Source organism: Lipophrys pholis, assembly GCF_963383615.2.
Source record: "Lipophrys pholis genome assembly, chromosome: 8".
Classification (NCBI taxonomy): domain Eukaryota; kingdom Metazoa; phylum Chordata; class Actinopteri; order Blenniiformes; family Blenniidae; genus Lipophrys; species Lipophrys pholis.
Genome location: NC_137630.1, coordinates 29,344,488 through 29,360,739, shown reverse-complemented (window position 1 = coordinate 29,360,739; position 16,252 = coordinate 29,344,488). Strand labels below are relative to the sequence as shown.

The following is a 16,252-nucleotide window of genomic DNA, read 5'->3' as shown; positions in this document are numbered from 1 at the left end:
CACCTTTTGTATGTGTGTGTGTGTGTGTGTTTGAGGAAAGAAGTCTCAGAGAGGAGTAATTTAAAAGGTCTTTACTCTCTCAGGGGGAAACAGCTGCCATTTTTATTTCTGGCACAACGCTGGGAGCTGGACCTAAGCGTGTGAGAGACCGTCCGGCCAAACCTCAGAGGAAAACGCTGTCGTAGATTGAGATATTTGAAGGTCCTTCTAAGCATCAACGTGATGTGTAAGAACTGTTGATACTATAAACACCGGCATTTTAACGACCGTCCACCTTCTGTCTATTGAAGTTTCTCCAGCTGACACAGCGAAACAACGCGGTCGCACGACCAGGAAATTCTGCTCCGATTGTTGGACTGTGGGAGGAAAACCGAAGCTCCACAGGGAGAACATTCAAACTCCACAAAGGAAAAACACTTTTAGCATCTCAAGGATTAATACGTCCTCCAAACGGATTCTGTCCTTCCACTGGGATCTCTCATCATAATCTTTAATTATCGCTTTGTCATTTATTCAAGGAGAATTCATTTGTTCAGCTAATATCCTTTCTCCGCCCCGACACTCTCCACTGTGTCTCCTCGCTCGTCGGCTGTCACGTAGGGAGCCGTTAAGGGAGCAAAGTGGATTGTGAATTAATTTTGCTGCTTTACTGCTCTATAACAAAACGTCCGCTAAGACCGGAGGAGCCAGGATAATTACATTAGAGTGATTCTCAGGGAGCTTACTGTCTCACCTCCCCGGCAGCAGGACACAGAGGTTTGACTGAGGGAGACATCTTATGTGAACCTGACGGGAGGAAAACAAAAAAAAAGACGACATCAGGGACTGTGTAGCGTCAGGTTGGGACAGACGACGTAAACACCCTTTATCTATGTGCGCTACTGTTGAAAATATACAGTGTTTGTGATTTAAAAAGTAAAGAGGAAGCCGCTCGCCAAGATAAATCTGAGTAAATCTTTCATGGATTTTTATATGTGTGTGAATATATGAATTCACCTGGAGGCTTTGAATACCAATGATATTACCTGACCATCGTGAGTGTGTGTGTGTGTGTGTGTGTGTGTGTGTGTGTGTGTGTGTGTGTGTGTGTGTGTGTGTGTGTGTGTGTGTGTGTGTGTGTGTGTGTGTGTGTGTGTGTGTATCCTTGACAATAAAATTGAGAGACAGCATATTTTTCTTTTTTGTAATAACCTTCAGTGTGCACACTGAAGGTGTGACCTGCTGTTAGTCGGGCTGACTCAGCCAATCGGCATTCCTGGTTAGGTGGAGAGCTTCGGCCCTTTGGCCTCCAGCAACAAAAGAAGACGGGAGGCAAAGAGGGCAAAACGAAGCATGGATGGAAACACAAGAGGTGTGTATCAATGACTTGTGCTGGCTGTAAATCATCCCGAGGAGGGGAGGTACGCCACACACACACACACACACACACACACACACACACACACACACACACACACACACACACACACACACACACACACACACACACACACACACACACCAACCTGGAAGGGTGCATGCACATTTACCTTCAAAGAAAACATACAGTATACTGTATGTGCTCTGCACCTTAACCACAACAACACATGTGCAGAAACAGTAATCTCCCTCCCTCTCTCGCTCCCTCCCTCTCTCATATATAGACTTCATAGGTATGTGTAACATCCTCCCTCCACTCCTGGTTGCAGGCTCCACCCTCAGTCCTAGAGGACAGGCTGGTTGACCCAGGAGGAGGAGATATGTGGAGGGAGGGAGGGCTGAGGTAGCAGCAGACGGAGCTCAGATTCATTTCTGTTTGTGGCGTTGGAGACGCAGCACATTGCAAAGGCATAACGTGACGCGGGAGGACCTGGGACACACATGGCTCTCAAATGGATTACTCTGGGAGGCAACACTGAGCTGCAACACTGTGATCAGAAACACAAAGGACCTGCTCAACTTCTTCCTCAACACTGACCAAGAAGAAAAAAAAAAAAAAGTTGCCTGACTTTGATGAAGAGAAATTGATTATTTTATTTTTTTTAATTGTCTTTCCTCCTGCCTAATCTAATTCACTCAAAGAAGAGCTGATGTCACACTGACGATTGAAGATGTGAACATTTTGGACTATCTATCTGTTTGTGATTCAGCATCAATATTGAGGAGGATCATAAATAAGTAAGTACCTACTTTATTTATCCATCTCTCTCTCTATATATATAGATATAGATATACATATATAGTTTGAAACACAGACCCCTGCTATCTGCAGAAACTCATTCACGTTGTGCTGGAACAAATTTGTTTACTGACCAATTTAGGTCATTTGTCTGTATCTTTGATCTGTGCAGCAGATCTGATGTAAGCACGAAGCCCAGATATGACAGTCAAGCCTCTGGTGTAGTTATTTATTGGCCACCCTGAGATTTCCTCACCTGATACATTTTTTTTTCTCCCCCTCACACAGTTTTTGCTGCTACCATTAATAAAATGTCACACTCAAGGTGTGAATGAAGCCTAATTTCACTAGAAAAAGTGTATGTTTTAGAATTGGGGAAAAAAAGTAAAACTGATCTTATAAGTAACACCAAATGTTTTTGGAAAGCGCACCAGTGACTTGTACAGCTTGTAAATTAATTTTATGAGTATTATTCTAAATGCATTCAATGGTTTTCTCGATTCCACAAGTTTTATTTAAAATGCATTTGAAGACGTTGTTATTCTAGAAAGCTTTTAGCTAAATATCTCTCTCATTTTTACTGTATTTTATGAAATTTGTATGTTCTGTCTTATTGCACCCATTTCATGTACAGCACTTTGTGATTTTTTTTTATCTGACAAAAACGCTCTATGAATAAACCTTACTTACTTTGAAATTAAGCATTATGACCTTATTATGATCACAATTCATGACTTTATTTGATTTTTCAAGTAAAAAAATAACCCAACAAAACCCATTCAATGACTCCATTAAAGATATATATTTACCAGTCTTGATTTGCTAATTCAGACCTCTGTGTTGGATTTTATAACTGGGCCCCTTACGAAAGGCACGAGCTCCTCTAAAGTTTGTTCCATGGATTAACAAAGCTCAAGGGAACTGTCAGCTTGCTAATGTGATCTGCTCTTGCATGTAATGTTAATGGAGTGTAATGGTACTTTTGTCCCACAGTCAGAGGCAAGAGCAAAGCAAACTAAAAAGAAAAGGACACGTGTGAGAGAGCCGGCCATGCACTGACAACAAGGTGAGAGGCCACAGAGGCAGACGGTTTCTTGTGTATCACTGTCTTTGTGCACATCCATGTCCTTCCCATGTTTTCAGGGGGAAAAATCTGATTAGTTGTTGCTGGCTGGCTGGGTGCGTGTGTGAGTGTGTGTGTGTGTGTACAGTACTCACAAAGCCCATAAAATCAATGCCAAACTTTAATATATGTCACGGAATGAGATGATTGTGACATATATTATTGTGCTGAGTAATGAAGAGGCAATCACAAAACCTTCAGAAAGAAAATAGCGAGTCTTCGCACCACTGTAACTTCTGACTTTACCACAATTAAAGAAACATCTTTGACTTGTCAGTTGTATCAACAAATCTGGGAAGAGGCTCTTCAGTAATTGCAGGGCCTCTGTTTATATTGCGAGTGTTTGAAAAGACTTTTGTCCATTAATTATGCACCCTCCGCTCCTTTTCTGTGTTATACAATCCATACACACACTGCCTGCCTATACTGCTCCTTGATTGTTGCTCCATCAGGCAAAATCACCATCATCATTACTGTTGTTTGCACTGCCACATTAGCCATGTGTCTCACAGAGAATCTTTTCATTTTGTTTATTCCATCATATGGACGCCGAGGCCTGTTGGGGCTGATGTGGGGGACACTGCATCCCTCATGTCCATTCTTCGAGATTTAGCATACGCCTGACTTCCACACCGCCCGCGTGATGGGCAATCGGTTCTGCTTTGTGTCGGGAACGTGTTTGTTGGCAGTGGGCTGGTTAATGATACATAACAGGAAAAACAGTCAGTGGTCTTATGAGCGGGTTTTTATCAGTGATGATAAGGGAGCTTGGACCTTCAACGACACCAGACCACGTGTGTTTTGCCTCGAAGCTTTATGGGGGTTAAAAAAAAGAAAAGAAAAGAAATTAACTGCAATATTTGTGGAGGAACACACCTGTACAACATCGCAATGTGTGCGTGTGTGTGCGTGTGTGTGCGTGTGTGTGCGTGTGTGCGTGTGTGTGTGAGTGTGTGGGTGCAGCCAGGTGTGGTCCCGCATGATTAACGTTTAATGGGCTGTTTGGGCAGGACAGTCACAGAGCGGGTGCTGTTATTGCTCATGCGGGCTGCAGTTTGCGGTGGAGACCAGAACCTGCATGATAGAAACTGAAAGGAATAAATCCCGGATCGAGAGAGCTATTAGTCGGATTTTTAATGAGTACAGCAGGTGCAGCCACAAACAGGAAATGCATAAATATATACAGAGTCTCCACCTGTCATTGAGCCAACTCATTGAGAAGGCGAATTTATGCTTGCGAGCGAGTGTGTGTGCGCCGGTGGGGGATCTAATTTGCAGATATGTGGGGACTCCAAGAAGAAGCCGTAGTCATATTGGCTTTATCATGCAGATGAAATGCGGCACAGGCCTAGTTTGTATCCCCCACATGACTCATTGGGGCCATTATTGTGCAAGAATCTATTGATCGATATGTAAATAAAGAGAGAAAAGCAGCATGGCAAACCAAAGCTTATGGAACCCCCCCGTACTGCTAATGCTTGTCTCATATGTTAACTTGCAGTCAGACTGGGCCAGACCATTTACATTCTGCTTCCTGTCTGCCTATGTTGATCAATGAGGGCGATAATAACAAAACCAAACCAATATATTAAGCATTATCAGAAAGAGGCTGTTTTGGAACAGAGATATGGGCCCGTGCATGTGAAAGTCGGGATAAGAGTGGACAGCAGGGCTCCTAACGAGATTAGCGGAGGTCCTCATTAATCAGATTTGCTCAGAACTGGTCAAAGGGAACTAATCAAGAGGCTGACCAGCACAAACAAGACGGCAGGGAAGTGATGGATCGTTCATTAGGTTTGGATTATTGCACCAGTGCATAGGTTCACTGAGGAAAGTGTCCTGCAGAGGTATCGACTGAACTTACTTCACAAATTCCCACAAATTAAAAACTAACTAGAAAAGTAATAAAATAAAACATGTCCCCCCCTTTCAATTGGGTTTATCTCATTAATGTGCACGGAGCTGGATTATAGCTGTGACTCTTTAAAAGCCATCAGATTAACTGTCAGCAATAAAAAAGTAGAATCAGTTATTTGAACAAAGACCTCTTTAGAAGAAACAGATTCATGAAGTAACACGCTGCCAAGATAAACAGCCCGCATGCAGGCTGCAGAAATGTTCACGTTAATTACAGTCAGATATCTTTCACAATGCAGTCATGAGGATGTGCGTGAGTTCTCCAGTTAATACTCGAGTAAACAGGATTTTAGTGAAACATCCCCAGAGCTGCTCTTGACTGGAGACTTCTGCTTCTGCTTCGGTTAACATTTGGCTCGGTCGGCGAGAGATTAGAGTGTTTCCAAACAGATCATCGTAATGAGTTACTGAGACTTAAATGTTCACGAATTATCGCAAAAGGCATCGCAGTTTAAATCCAGTTGTTCTCACTTCATTTTTCTGTCTTACCTAACCGAGCCTGGGCTGCACGGTGGGGCAGTGGGAAGCCCTGTCACAGCACAGTGACAAAGCGTCCGGTTTGAGTCCAGGTTGGCTTTTCTGTGTGGACTTTGTATGTTTTCTGTGGTCGTCCGGTTTCCTCCCGCAGTCCAAAAACAAGCAACTGAGGTTAATTGGTAACCCTAAAACGTCCTGGTGTGTGTGTGTGTGTGTGTGTGTGTGTGTGTGTGTGTGTGTGTGTGTGTGTGTGTGTGTGTGTGTGTGTGTGTGTGTGTGTGTGTGTGTGTGTGTGTGTGTGTGTGTGTGTGTGTGTGTGTGTGTTGTGTTTGTGTGTCCTGGCACTGCGGACGTGTCCAGGATGTAACAGGGTGTAATCCGCATTTGATCATTGTTAGCTGGGATCGGCTCTATGCTGAATTGGATAAACCTGTTTAGAAGATGGATGTAACAAACCAAACAGTTTCTTTATCTTGAATTGATTTTTTTTGCCCATACTGCCAGCAATCCTTTGTTGTCGCTTCATTTCACACAGTTCACGTGAGGACATGATTAAAGTGTGCAGTTCTGTTGATGCCCCCACCAGAACGGTCAGCTACAATCTTTAAAAAGCATTTATAAAATGATCTTATTTATATATACACACACACACACACACACACACACACACACACACACACACACACACACACACACACACACACACACACACACACACACACACACACACACACACACACACACACACACACACATACATATATATATATATACACAGTGTCAATAAATCAATAATAAAACTTCACAAACTTTTTTTTAAAATTCCCAAATCCAGTTTGCGTTTACTTAATCCAACTAACCATATATTGAGAGACGTTTCTATAAAACATTAGGCTCTTGACAAACTTTGTGATGTTTGAAAAGGACTTGGACAAAAAACAGATTGTGTTTGGATCTTGGCATAGCTGGAAGCTGACGTAGTTTTGTCAAAGAGAATGACCAAAACATGTGTGAGCAGCAGGCAGGGATGACTGAGACGTTGAAAGATGCGAGTGGTTTGTGCCCTGTAAAGTTTCTCGTGAACGTGCACACCTTAACTACCTGTTTGTGTCGTCCCGGAGGCACTGCAGGATGGCGAGTTCATGGAAATGGATGCTTTACACACTAGTTTGCCTCTGGAGAAGCCAGCAGGGGAGGGACCTTCCGTCATTAATCAGAGAGAAAGCTTTAAAGTGAAGCGAGGAAGCGACACACTGCGCTCACTACTAAAAGCAGCGTCCGCAGTCCGTCCAGTGGAGAGGTTGAATTATCCCCGCCGTACATTGGGGCGAGACAGACGGATGATGTGATATGCTGGGAATACATTAACGTGCCTCCATCAGGATCTGCAGACATTCCTCACTTCCTTAGCTTCAGGTTAAGAAACCTCGTCCTCTGAAAAGGGGCCGTCACTGCCAAGACTTCTGCTTTCGCGCTGTGCACGGATCAGTTGTGTTGAGCAATGTGAAGACAATTCATCTTGTTTTCTTGGATATGCAGGCAATGCAAATGAGCCCCGGGCGTATATGGAGAAATCACATGGTGTCCTTCGGGGAAAACAGAGGCTACTCAGAATTGTTGAGAACAATAGTTTAGTGCGACAGGATCAATCCACCGTAACTCCGATGACACGTCTGCTGATGTTTCTTCTTTATGCTTGTGTAAAATACAGCTTATTAGATCAGCGTGACCTGGATTCCTTTCAAAGGCCGTGTAGGTATTATATCACCTTCCTACGGGCCATTACTCCAAATCTGACCTGAGACACTCTTGACAAAAGAATTTCACATCAGAAATTGGTCACATGGGCAAATATACATAATGAGATTATGTCGGAGGGCACGAAGGACCACAGCCATACAAAGAATCCTCACATGAATTACGCCGTAATTACAGAGGGGGGCACCAGGCTCTTCAGGTTCTGATGAATAGAGGCCCCCCTGTGAGTCCTTGATGAAAAAAGGGGGCACGTTATTTGAACCTCTAATTGAAGAAGCGCAATAAACCCATAACAAGCAAGAATATTGCCTTCTTTGATCTGAAGTGTCTCTGGACGGAGCCAAATAAATGAGGAGAATTCTAAAAAGTTATGAAAGCTGATGAAGGTGAAGCCACACATAATGGATGTTTGATTTGGTTTGAGCCATTTAAGGCAGTGTTGTGGTTGTCCGTCGCGGCAGCGGGAATCCGTTCGAACCAGATAGAAGCAGTTGTTCTTCTTCTCAGAAACGGTTCTGCTCAGATTCTCTTGGTTTGACGCGCAGCTCTTCCTTTGGTGCCGTGCGGTGGATTCCAGCTGGCCTGGCCTGTCATGCGTTCATGCATTCCTCTGGCTGAGTCAGTACGCGAAGCCTGACAGTATCCTCAGCTGTGTTATCGCAGCCGGCGCACTACCGAAAGCAAATTGGTCATTAGGTCGTTATAGTGAGAACAACTCCGTAATGTCGTGCTAGTTATACTCAATTGCTTAATGCTACGGCCATAGTCCTCGTCCTATTTTTAGGCATGGAAAGTTTCCAGCACCTACTCAGCTTGTGTATCCGACCACTCCTTGCACATTAGTGAAAATATTACTTCAGTCTGGTGTCAATCAGGGAACAGATAATGATACACAACTCTCTTTACAGCTATATTTGTACACCTTATCTTATCATCCTCCTTCACAGATCTATTCTGTTACCTTTTCTGGCCTGGTTTTTTTTCTCTTTCCCCACACGGCCTCTATCTTCACATACTTTATTCTGCAGTTTGTTTGACCAAGGCTGCACCCAGCATCCCTTGGCTTTCTGTTACTTAAATTGTCATCTCATTTCTATCAACCTGATGCTCCTTTTAGCCATTTATTTATAAGCTAAGACAAATAAATGTAAAATTCATCGAGATCAAGGGATGGTGTGATTGGGGGTGGGGGTGGGGGGGGTCACTTGGATGCATGAGAGAAATCTGAAGACGGAGGAACGCAAACAGGAATGTATGGGGGTAAGCATGGGATGAGAGCGATTAGGGGAGGTGAAGGAATAAGAGTGGAGGGATTGAAGGGAAAGCTGTCAAATCAACCTTGAGAAAGTATGAGAAGGAAAATAAACCGTTCTGGACTTGCGTCAGACAGAACGGGGAGCGATGAGAGACGCACAAACAAGACGGCCCGAAAACTTATTAAAAAATTTGAGAAGCAGCTACATTCACATGGCAGCGTAATTGGTCCGATGTCTGGCTTTCATTAGTTTTACTCAAATGTCTTGATGCTGCACAAAGGAAGCTATTTGCAGGCTGCGGTGTGAAGCTGCGGCAACAAAAGTCCCTGTCAGTAATTGCCTTTATGTAAAATAAATGAGTGTTTTAGGTCGGATGCTCAGCCGTTTAATAAAGACATGTTGTTTTAACTAAACAACTCAGCTGACAAATTTAAGGGCAAATGTGGAAACAGAGCAAGAGGCTCAGACATGATGTGGATGTGTCTGATGGTTCAGAACAAGCAAACTCTTTGTGCCATACATTTTCTTTTTTTTTAATATCAGTCTTATGACCTGCTCCATATTTACCAGGACATGGTTTCAACAAACCGCAAACAACAACTGTGTCTCATTAAAGCCGGGATTGTTTCACAGGAATGGAAAGCATCAGTGTGGAAACAGACTGGGATGGGTTAGGCCTGTCCTCTCTGGGCGCCACGGGAAGACACAACTTCTCCTCCGCCTTCGTCTCCGAGCTGAACTCCTTCAACGCCTCTCACAGCGGCGGGTCCTTGTTCGGGATCTTCCCCGAGAATGGGTCCAGCAACTCGCCCCGCGCCACGCCCCAGCCCCGGGTGAGGGACCTGGGCCTGGCCCGGGCGGAGATAGCGGTGCTCGGAGTGGTGCTGGCTCTCACCACGCTGGGGAACGGCCTCGTGCTGTGGGTGCTGCTGAGGAGGAGGAAGCACAACGCGCCCATGCACGTCTTCATGGTCAACCTGTGCGTGGCTGACCTGGTGGTGGCGCTGTTTCAGGTCAGTGCTCAAGTTCAGAAGCGCCCGAAATATAGACGTGAGGAGTAAATAACACAGTCACAACTCATCTGTCAGATTTGTAACGCTCACTTGTAGGTTTTCTGAAGTCGAGCAGACAGGAAGAAAGCAGTTATCAATGTGTTATTTAATTATTTCAAGATTTACCTCCTTCATAAAGAATACTGTTTATGATTCCTGCATTTCACACCTTGATCAACTGATCATTGTATAATTCAAAAGCTAAGGAGATTTATTTTAACTTGCTCTTCAACATAAAAAGGATATTTCTAAGCAACACTTTTGAAAAAAAAAGAAAAACAACAAAAAAAGTCAGTTGAAGTTTTTAAGGTCATATAGCCTTAAAATTTATCCACGGAATTTATCTCTATGCATATATCTTGCTTTAGTCAATAACATTAAATATCTAAAAGAAAGGGCTTGTGGTTTTCTATGTGCCTAGCTACAATTAAAACGCATCAAAAGCCTGTTTAAAATGGGATAATCTCTGAACACTGTAATTGAGACGTGATCTTCTACCTCAACTGGAGGCCTCATTTATCAAGATCCTGTATAAAACAGGTTAAACTACTTTCTAAAGCAAATACACCTGTTTTTATTTTGTGTGCGAATTGCAGGTGATCGTGTAAGAATAACACGAGTGACATGGAGCATAAACAGGAGATTTAAAAATGTTGTTTTTTGTGTGAAATAAGCCTGTTTACATGAAAACAAGCTGTCTGAAAAAACGTTTTTTCTTTGTGTTCATTTACTTACGAAACAACTGATATTTTATATTTACGAAGGCAAACTTGTTAAGTGTCAGTTATTTTAAACACGTGTCCGGATTCTCAGTGTGTCCCGTCAATAGAACTTCCACATGTTTGTACAAGCGATATCAAGTCTGCTCTTGTTTTAATTTGTTCAAACCTTTCTCAGTCTTCCTCAAGGAAAACTGCCCCGTTTTCCAGACGTCTCTCTTTGCTCCAACACACACGAATAGAAGAGTTTTCATCGAGAGCTGCTGTGTGTTGGAGCCGGGAGACGTCGACAACATGGAGGACGATCTGAAACGTGCAGTAGACCTTGAGGATCAGGACTGGGAGGAATACCTTAGTAACTGAGCGTCGCGACTCAAGTTTTGTTATTTATGATTGTGTTTTTGTTTTGTTTATTAATCTGTGCCTCCAGGTCCTCCCTCAGCTGATATGGGACATTACCGAGAGGTTTCAGGGACCGGACTTGCTCTGCCGGTCCATCAAGTACTTGCAGATTGTGGGCATGTTTGCGTCCTCCTACATGATAGTTGCCATGACAGTAGACAGGCACCATGCCATCTGCTGCCCGCTGCAGGCCTACCGTGGGGGAGCGATGTCCCGCTGGAACACCCCCGTCATTATTGCATGGGCCCTGGCACTGGTGCTCAGCATACCACAGGTAGGATGGGCAAAACCTTTCGCACACACACACACAAACACACAACACATGGTGATGAAGGAAATGAGAGCTCAGCATGTGCGCACGCCACGGTTTCTACGGTTGAACTCAAGATGTTGATTTCCGGTTAATGATCTAAGTGCAGCTCAGCTGATAGGAAAGGAAACCGGCGAGTCCGCGGGTGAGCTTGACCGTCCTGCTTTTGTCACGTCTGTCAGGTGTTCATCTTCTCTCGCTCGGAGGTGGCTCCTGGAGAGTTTGAGTGCTGGGGCCACTTTACAAAGCCATGGGGGCTGAAGGCCTATGTCACGTGGATGACTGTGGCCGTCTTCGTCCTGCCTGCCCTCATCATCACCATCTGTCAGGTAATACTGGTTTGTGCCGCCTCCACTCTGCACACTGTACACAACTATTCGCTGTAGCATGACATGCTGAAAACTACAGGATCCAATAATGAGGCTTGTGGCGTGATTGAAACGCTGTTTTGTTTTCCTGAAGTGGATATTTGGCAGGCATTGTTCAGTAACCTGTTGGGAGCCGTGTGGTGCTGTGTCACATCCCATGGCGGATAGGCTTTCTGGGCTGCCTCCCATCGGTCCACTCTATTTAAAGAAAGATATTTCTGGGGTTCAACTATTTCCCCTAATTAACACAGCACTTAGATGTCCACTGCTGAGATAGCTGCCCGCTCTGAGAACCTCCTGCCAGGAAGTGAACTGCAGCAGAACTCAACCGAATCCATGACCTTTGTTCAATATCAGATTTCAATTTGACAAAGAAGAGCTGGCACTTTGCTAAAGAAACAGGCGATGTTTGTGCAGAGGGATGTAATTTGAGAAGTTTGATTCGGCTGAATCACTGAGAATCATTTTGAATAAGCGTGTAGCATCAAAAGGTAGGAGAGGGTTTGAGTTTAATGCAACAAACAAAGAAAAACAACTTGCATGAATCATCTACTATTGCAAGATTTAAATCATCATTTCACTAGCCAATATTACTGCAATTACATTTTATGGTAGTTGGTCTGAAGTGTAGTAAAGGTGTTTAATAAAATAATAAAAAAGGCCGACACCAGTTTATGGCTGATGGTGACAGAAAGATGGTGCAAATAGAAACTTCTAAATCTCTTTTTTCCCCCCCACACAGATAAGAATCTTTCGCGAGATTCACAATAACATCTACCTGAAGTCAGAGCGGATGGTGATGGCCGAGTTGAAGAAGAAGGAGATCTTCTTTCGTTTCCACAGCTTCAAGAAGGAGGAAGAGCGAGGGAGAGAGAGGGAGAGGGGCAGACGGACATCTGGGGGAGGGAGCAGGGATGGGAGGGGAGGACAGATTCTGAAGGGTACAAACAACAACCCCCACAATAACCTCCGTAACAGCCAGGCGGGTGATTGTTACGACTACGTGCCATCCGCTATTCAATATAACACTTGCTGTGGGGAACATGTGACGGCGGCAGCACTGCCAACGCAGCAGCAAGAGCGGACCAGCCCGGACGGCCACGAGACCTACAGCAGCTCTCCCCGCTGCTCCCTCGACTACGCCCCCCCCCACCCGCTGCCCACGCCGCCGCCGAGCATCACGAAAGCCATGTCGAAGACGGTGAGGATGACCCTGGTCATCGTCTTGGTCTACACCATCTGCTGGTCGCCTTTCTTCATTGTGCAGTTGTGGGCAGCGTGGGACCCGAATCCTCCAGACCAAGGTCAGTGACAAGACTCTCTTTATGGTTGTGAGATTGTTTTTATAGTGGACAGTCCTCCAAAATAATAAAAACAAAAACAAATTGCCATGAAGCGCCGAGAAGGAGCCGCTCAATACAAGTAAGTGAGAAGACTGAGGTGGTCCGGGTCCAGGAGTGCTCACCTCAACAAGCAACAAAAACAAATGTATGCGTTACAGGGATTTAAAGTGATTAATTAAGGTTGTTTTTCCCAGATGGATTGATCCTGTTCAGCCAAGTTAATCCACTTAATTGCCTTTAATGTGCAACCTTTCCCTTTTTGCACTCTGGGCAGGCCAAAGCTAAATGTTTGTGTCTAATTCATCACAACAACCTGAGATCAGAGCCGGCGTCCATTTTCACGAGTCCAGATTTGATCTGACGGTTACTCTGAAGACAGGCTGCAGGTCAGGCGGCACGACAGGGAGTCAAACACAAGTTCAAATGACGCCTCTGACCTCTTCGTTTGGACACAAACACCATGTTTGTCAGTGTTCTGACAGCCAGCGATGATTCAGTCGATGGCGCAGCATTAAGATGCTTCTGACGGGACGGACCAAGTGGGTGTCCTCCGTTCTCGAACTGAAGACAAACACCAGAGGCCAATAAAAAAAATAATTTGTTTATATCCCCTGCTGATTTAACAATGTGCCCAGATGTTGACATGTCATCAACAATGATCTGTGCCAGATGCTTTCAAACGTGAGCCAAAATCACGAGCAGACTCGCGGGTCGAGACACAGCAGCTCGCATGAACAAACACACACGATTGTATGAAAGCATCCTAGCAGGCAGCCAAGACTATGCGTACAAATATATGAGTCTTCACTGGCAGACAAGCAGCAGATGACGATCAGCTGCCTGACTTTTGCTTGTGTTTATCTGTTGTCCTCGTTTCGTTTCAGTCGTTAATACGTTTGTAGATTTTCTGGGATATTTATAGTCCCGTTGCCGTTTGGAAGGAAATAAAAAGACAAACAAGCAGAAATGCTCTATATTCAGACTGAATAGAAAGTATTTATGTTTATCTTAGAGGAAACAATGCATTTTTACGTCTGTGTGTGTGTGTGTGTTGCAGGAATAGCCTTCACCATCCTGATGCTGCTGGCTAGTTTGAACTCGTGCACCAACCCTTGGATCTACACGGCCTTTTCCAGCAGCGTGTCCAGAGAGATGCAGGGCCTGCTGCACTGCCGGTCGCGACCCAGCCGCCGGGGCTCCATCCCCGACGACTCCACCACCACACACACCTCCACCACCAAAGACACTCTGTACTGACGGGACAGAAACAGATGACTCCACTGCCTACGTAACCTCTAAAATCACAGTCTGAGAGCGGCGCTGCCCTCCGCCAGATGTTTTGAGCGACGGATCACAGCTGCACTGTCAGCAGGACATCCGTGTGGAATCGCCTGTCCACCAGTTCAGTAAAAAAAAAAAAAAAAAAAGGTGTCATTGAAGGCGTCAGCATCAAGGATTGACCTTCATTTCAGTGCATCGACAATACGAAACCGGCCTTGAAAGTAAAGACATTTTCACCCCAGTTGCCATTAAACAAGACCTGTGCAGTGATTCATATGAAGAAAGAGCGAAAAATTAAACCGGCCAAGCTCAGACATGGTAGAGCAAGAGGAATGTGTGGAGTGGATCATCGCACTAATGGACTTATGGCACGCCTAATGTACAAAGCTGCAGACATATCTATGGGTGTAGAGTAAACCATGCGGCAGGATGAAGAAAGAAAGAAATGAACACATGCAGACAGCAAAACAGAGCGAGACTGCAGTTGGGCTGAAAACAGACACGGGATGTCACGGATGTTAAAGCTGCAGGAGCGGTCCTGGGAAGGCTGCGGATGAAATCTAATAATGTGAACAAATTTTGTTATATCAAAGACAGCGGATTAGTGACGGACGCTCGAGGCCGAAACTCATAATAACTAAGAAGGAATTCAGTTCTGAGGAGCAATACTGATTTGTTAGTGAGATAGACCGACGTTTTCTCATGAGGATGACACTTTAGTACACGGAGGACGGGAAAGAAAAGTTTGTGTTAGGAATGGAGGAATTTACACCAACAGTCTCGGTTGCCATAACTTTAGTTTGGACACAGCTGTGTGACTGTATTTTTGTACAAACACTGAGTATGAGGTACGCGAAAGGACCTTCCTGTCAGACGAGAACACGATGACACAGGAAGGAAACGATCAACAACATTCCATGTACAGAGACAATGTACAGCATATTTATTAACAAAAGAAAAAAAAGTAAGGCACATCACATAGTATGACATTTTGTTTAAGATAAAATCTGAATGTAAATCCTGTAATGGTCTGTATTTGTGTATGTGGTGGAAGACGAGTCAAACCAAAGACTTTGTGAAGCTTGACTTTAGATCCTCTACATGTCTTAACAGTGGAGATAGAGAAAGATTGATTGTTTTATGTGATTCAAACTACTTAAGGTAAGAACTCTGCATCAACGGTGTAAGCTCAAAGTGCCTGTAGTGTCAGCGGACAGTTTAGCCGGGGCCTCCCTCACTGGATTCATCTTCAGGCGATGTCAGTCATGTTCTTCTTAGAGCAGACGCGTTATATCACTCCACCAGCCACACTTTACCGTTACCTTTTTATTTATTGTTGTAGAAATCTAAATACACACACAAACACATATTTATATAACGAAGTTGTAGTTACTGCGTTTCAAGTAGCATTTTTTTTTTTAAATAACTTATGACTGAGATCAAAAATAGTAACTCTGATTATGTAAGCCACATAACAAACGGTAAAGCGGATGTGTATAAATTGAGATTAAGTTATACTGTATTTGGACCAACTGTCTATTTCAGCTGCTTCTGTAAATAATCCTTTTTTTTTATTTTTATCTGAGCTGTTCGCTCAGACCGACCGAGTGCAACACATCCTTCTTCCACGAGAGAACAGTTGTGCGTGGCTGCAGGACAATGCTGGGATGCTTTCAAGGTGTCTCAGGAGTGCTCCTCCGGGTCGGAGCAGCAGCCTCACCTTTTCCTCTGGGCAGGCCGCCGTGTTTGGGTTTTCAACACGCCAACTGTGCGTTTGTTCCCCAGACACAAGCCCCTTTGATTCCCTGCCAAATGAAACGCCGTAGCGGCGGCGTCCCGCGCCTCACTTTGTTATGTCAGGAAATAGATGAACTTCTCCCAAACCTTTGGGGTGTTCATGTATTTTCCTCTTCCTGTCAGGAAGTTGCGAGGTGGGAGGACTTCGGGCCCGTCCAGATCAATGAGGGAGGCTTGAACCCGATCGACGCTTTCTGTACACCCCATTAGGGAACATTAAACGGTTAAATAATACATGTGGGCAGAGAATGAGCTGGAACAAACATCGGCTATAAATATCTCCATCACAGC

At 44.5% G+C, this 16,252-nt stretch overlaps 1 protein-coding gene across 1 annotated transcript; it reads left to right on the top strand.

Annotated features, from left to right (window-relative positions):
- Positions 1-1,788: 1,788 nt before the first annotated feature.
- On the top strand, positions 1,789-16,252 carry avpr2aa (arginine vasopressin receptor 2a, duplicate a). Its single transcript, XM_080468462.1, has 7 exons — positions 1,789-2,157; positions 3,152-3,224; positions 9,323-9,702; positions 10,891-11,136; positions 11,355-11,501; positions 12,283-12,844; positions 13,941-16,252. Exons 3-7 carry the CDS (start codon positions 9,325-9,327, stop codon positions 14,138-14,140), a joined length of 1,533 nt encoding a protein of 510 aa, XP_080324588.1. The 5' UTR covers positions 1,789-2,157; positions 3,152-3,224; positions 9,323-9,324; the 3' UTR covers positions 14,141-16,252.

Excerpts from the sequence above, each read along its gene's own strand:
- avpr2aa (XM_080468462.1), top strand. The coding sequence starts at position 9,325 with ATGGAAAGCATCAGTGTGGAAACAGACTGGGATGGGTTAGGCCTGTCC. Across the intron at positions 9,703-10,890 it reads TGGTGGTGGCGCTGTTTCAG|GTCCTCCCTCAGCTGATATG; the intron begins GTCAGTGCTCAA and ends CTGTGCCTCCAG. Across the intron at positions 11,502-12,282 it reads TCATCATCACCATCTGTCAG|ATAAGAATCTTTCGCGAGAT; the intron begins GTAATACTGGTT and ends CCCCCCACACAG.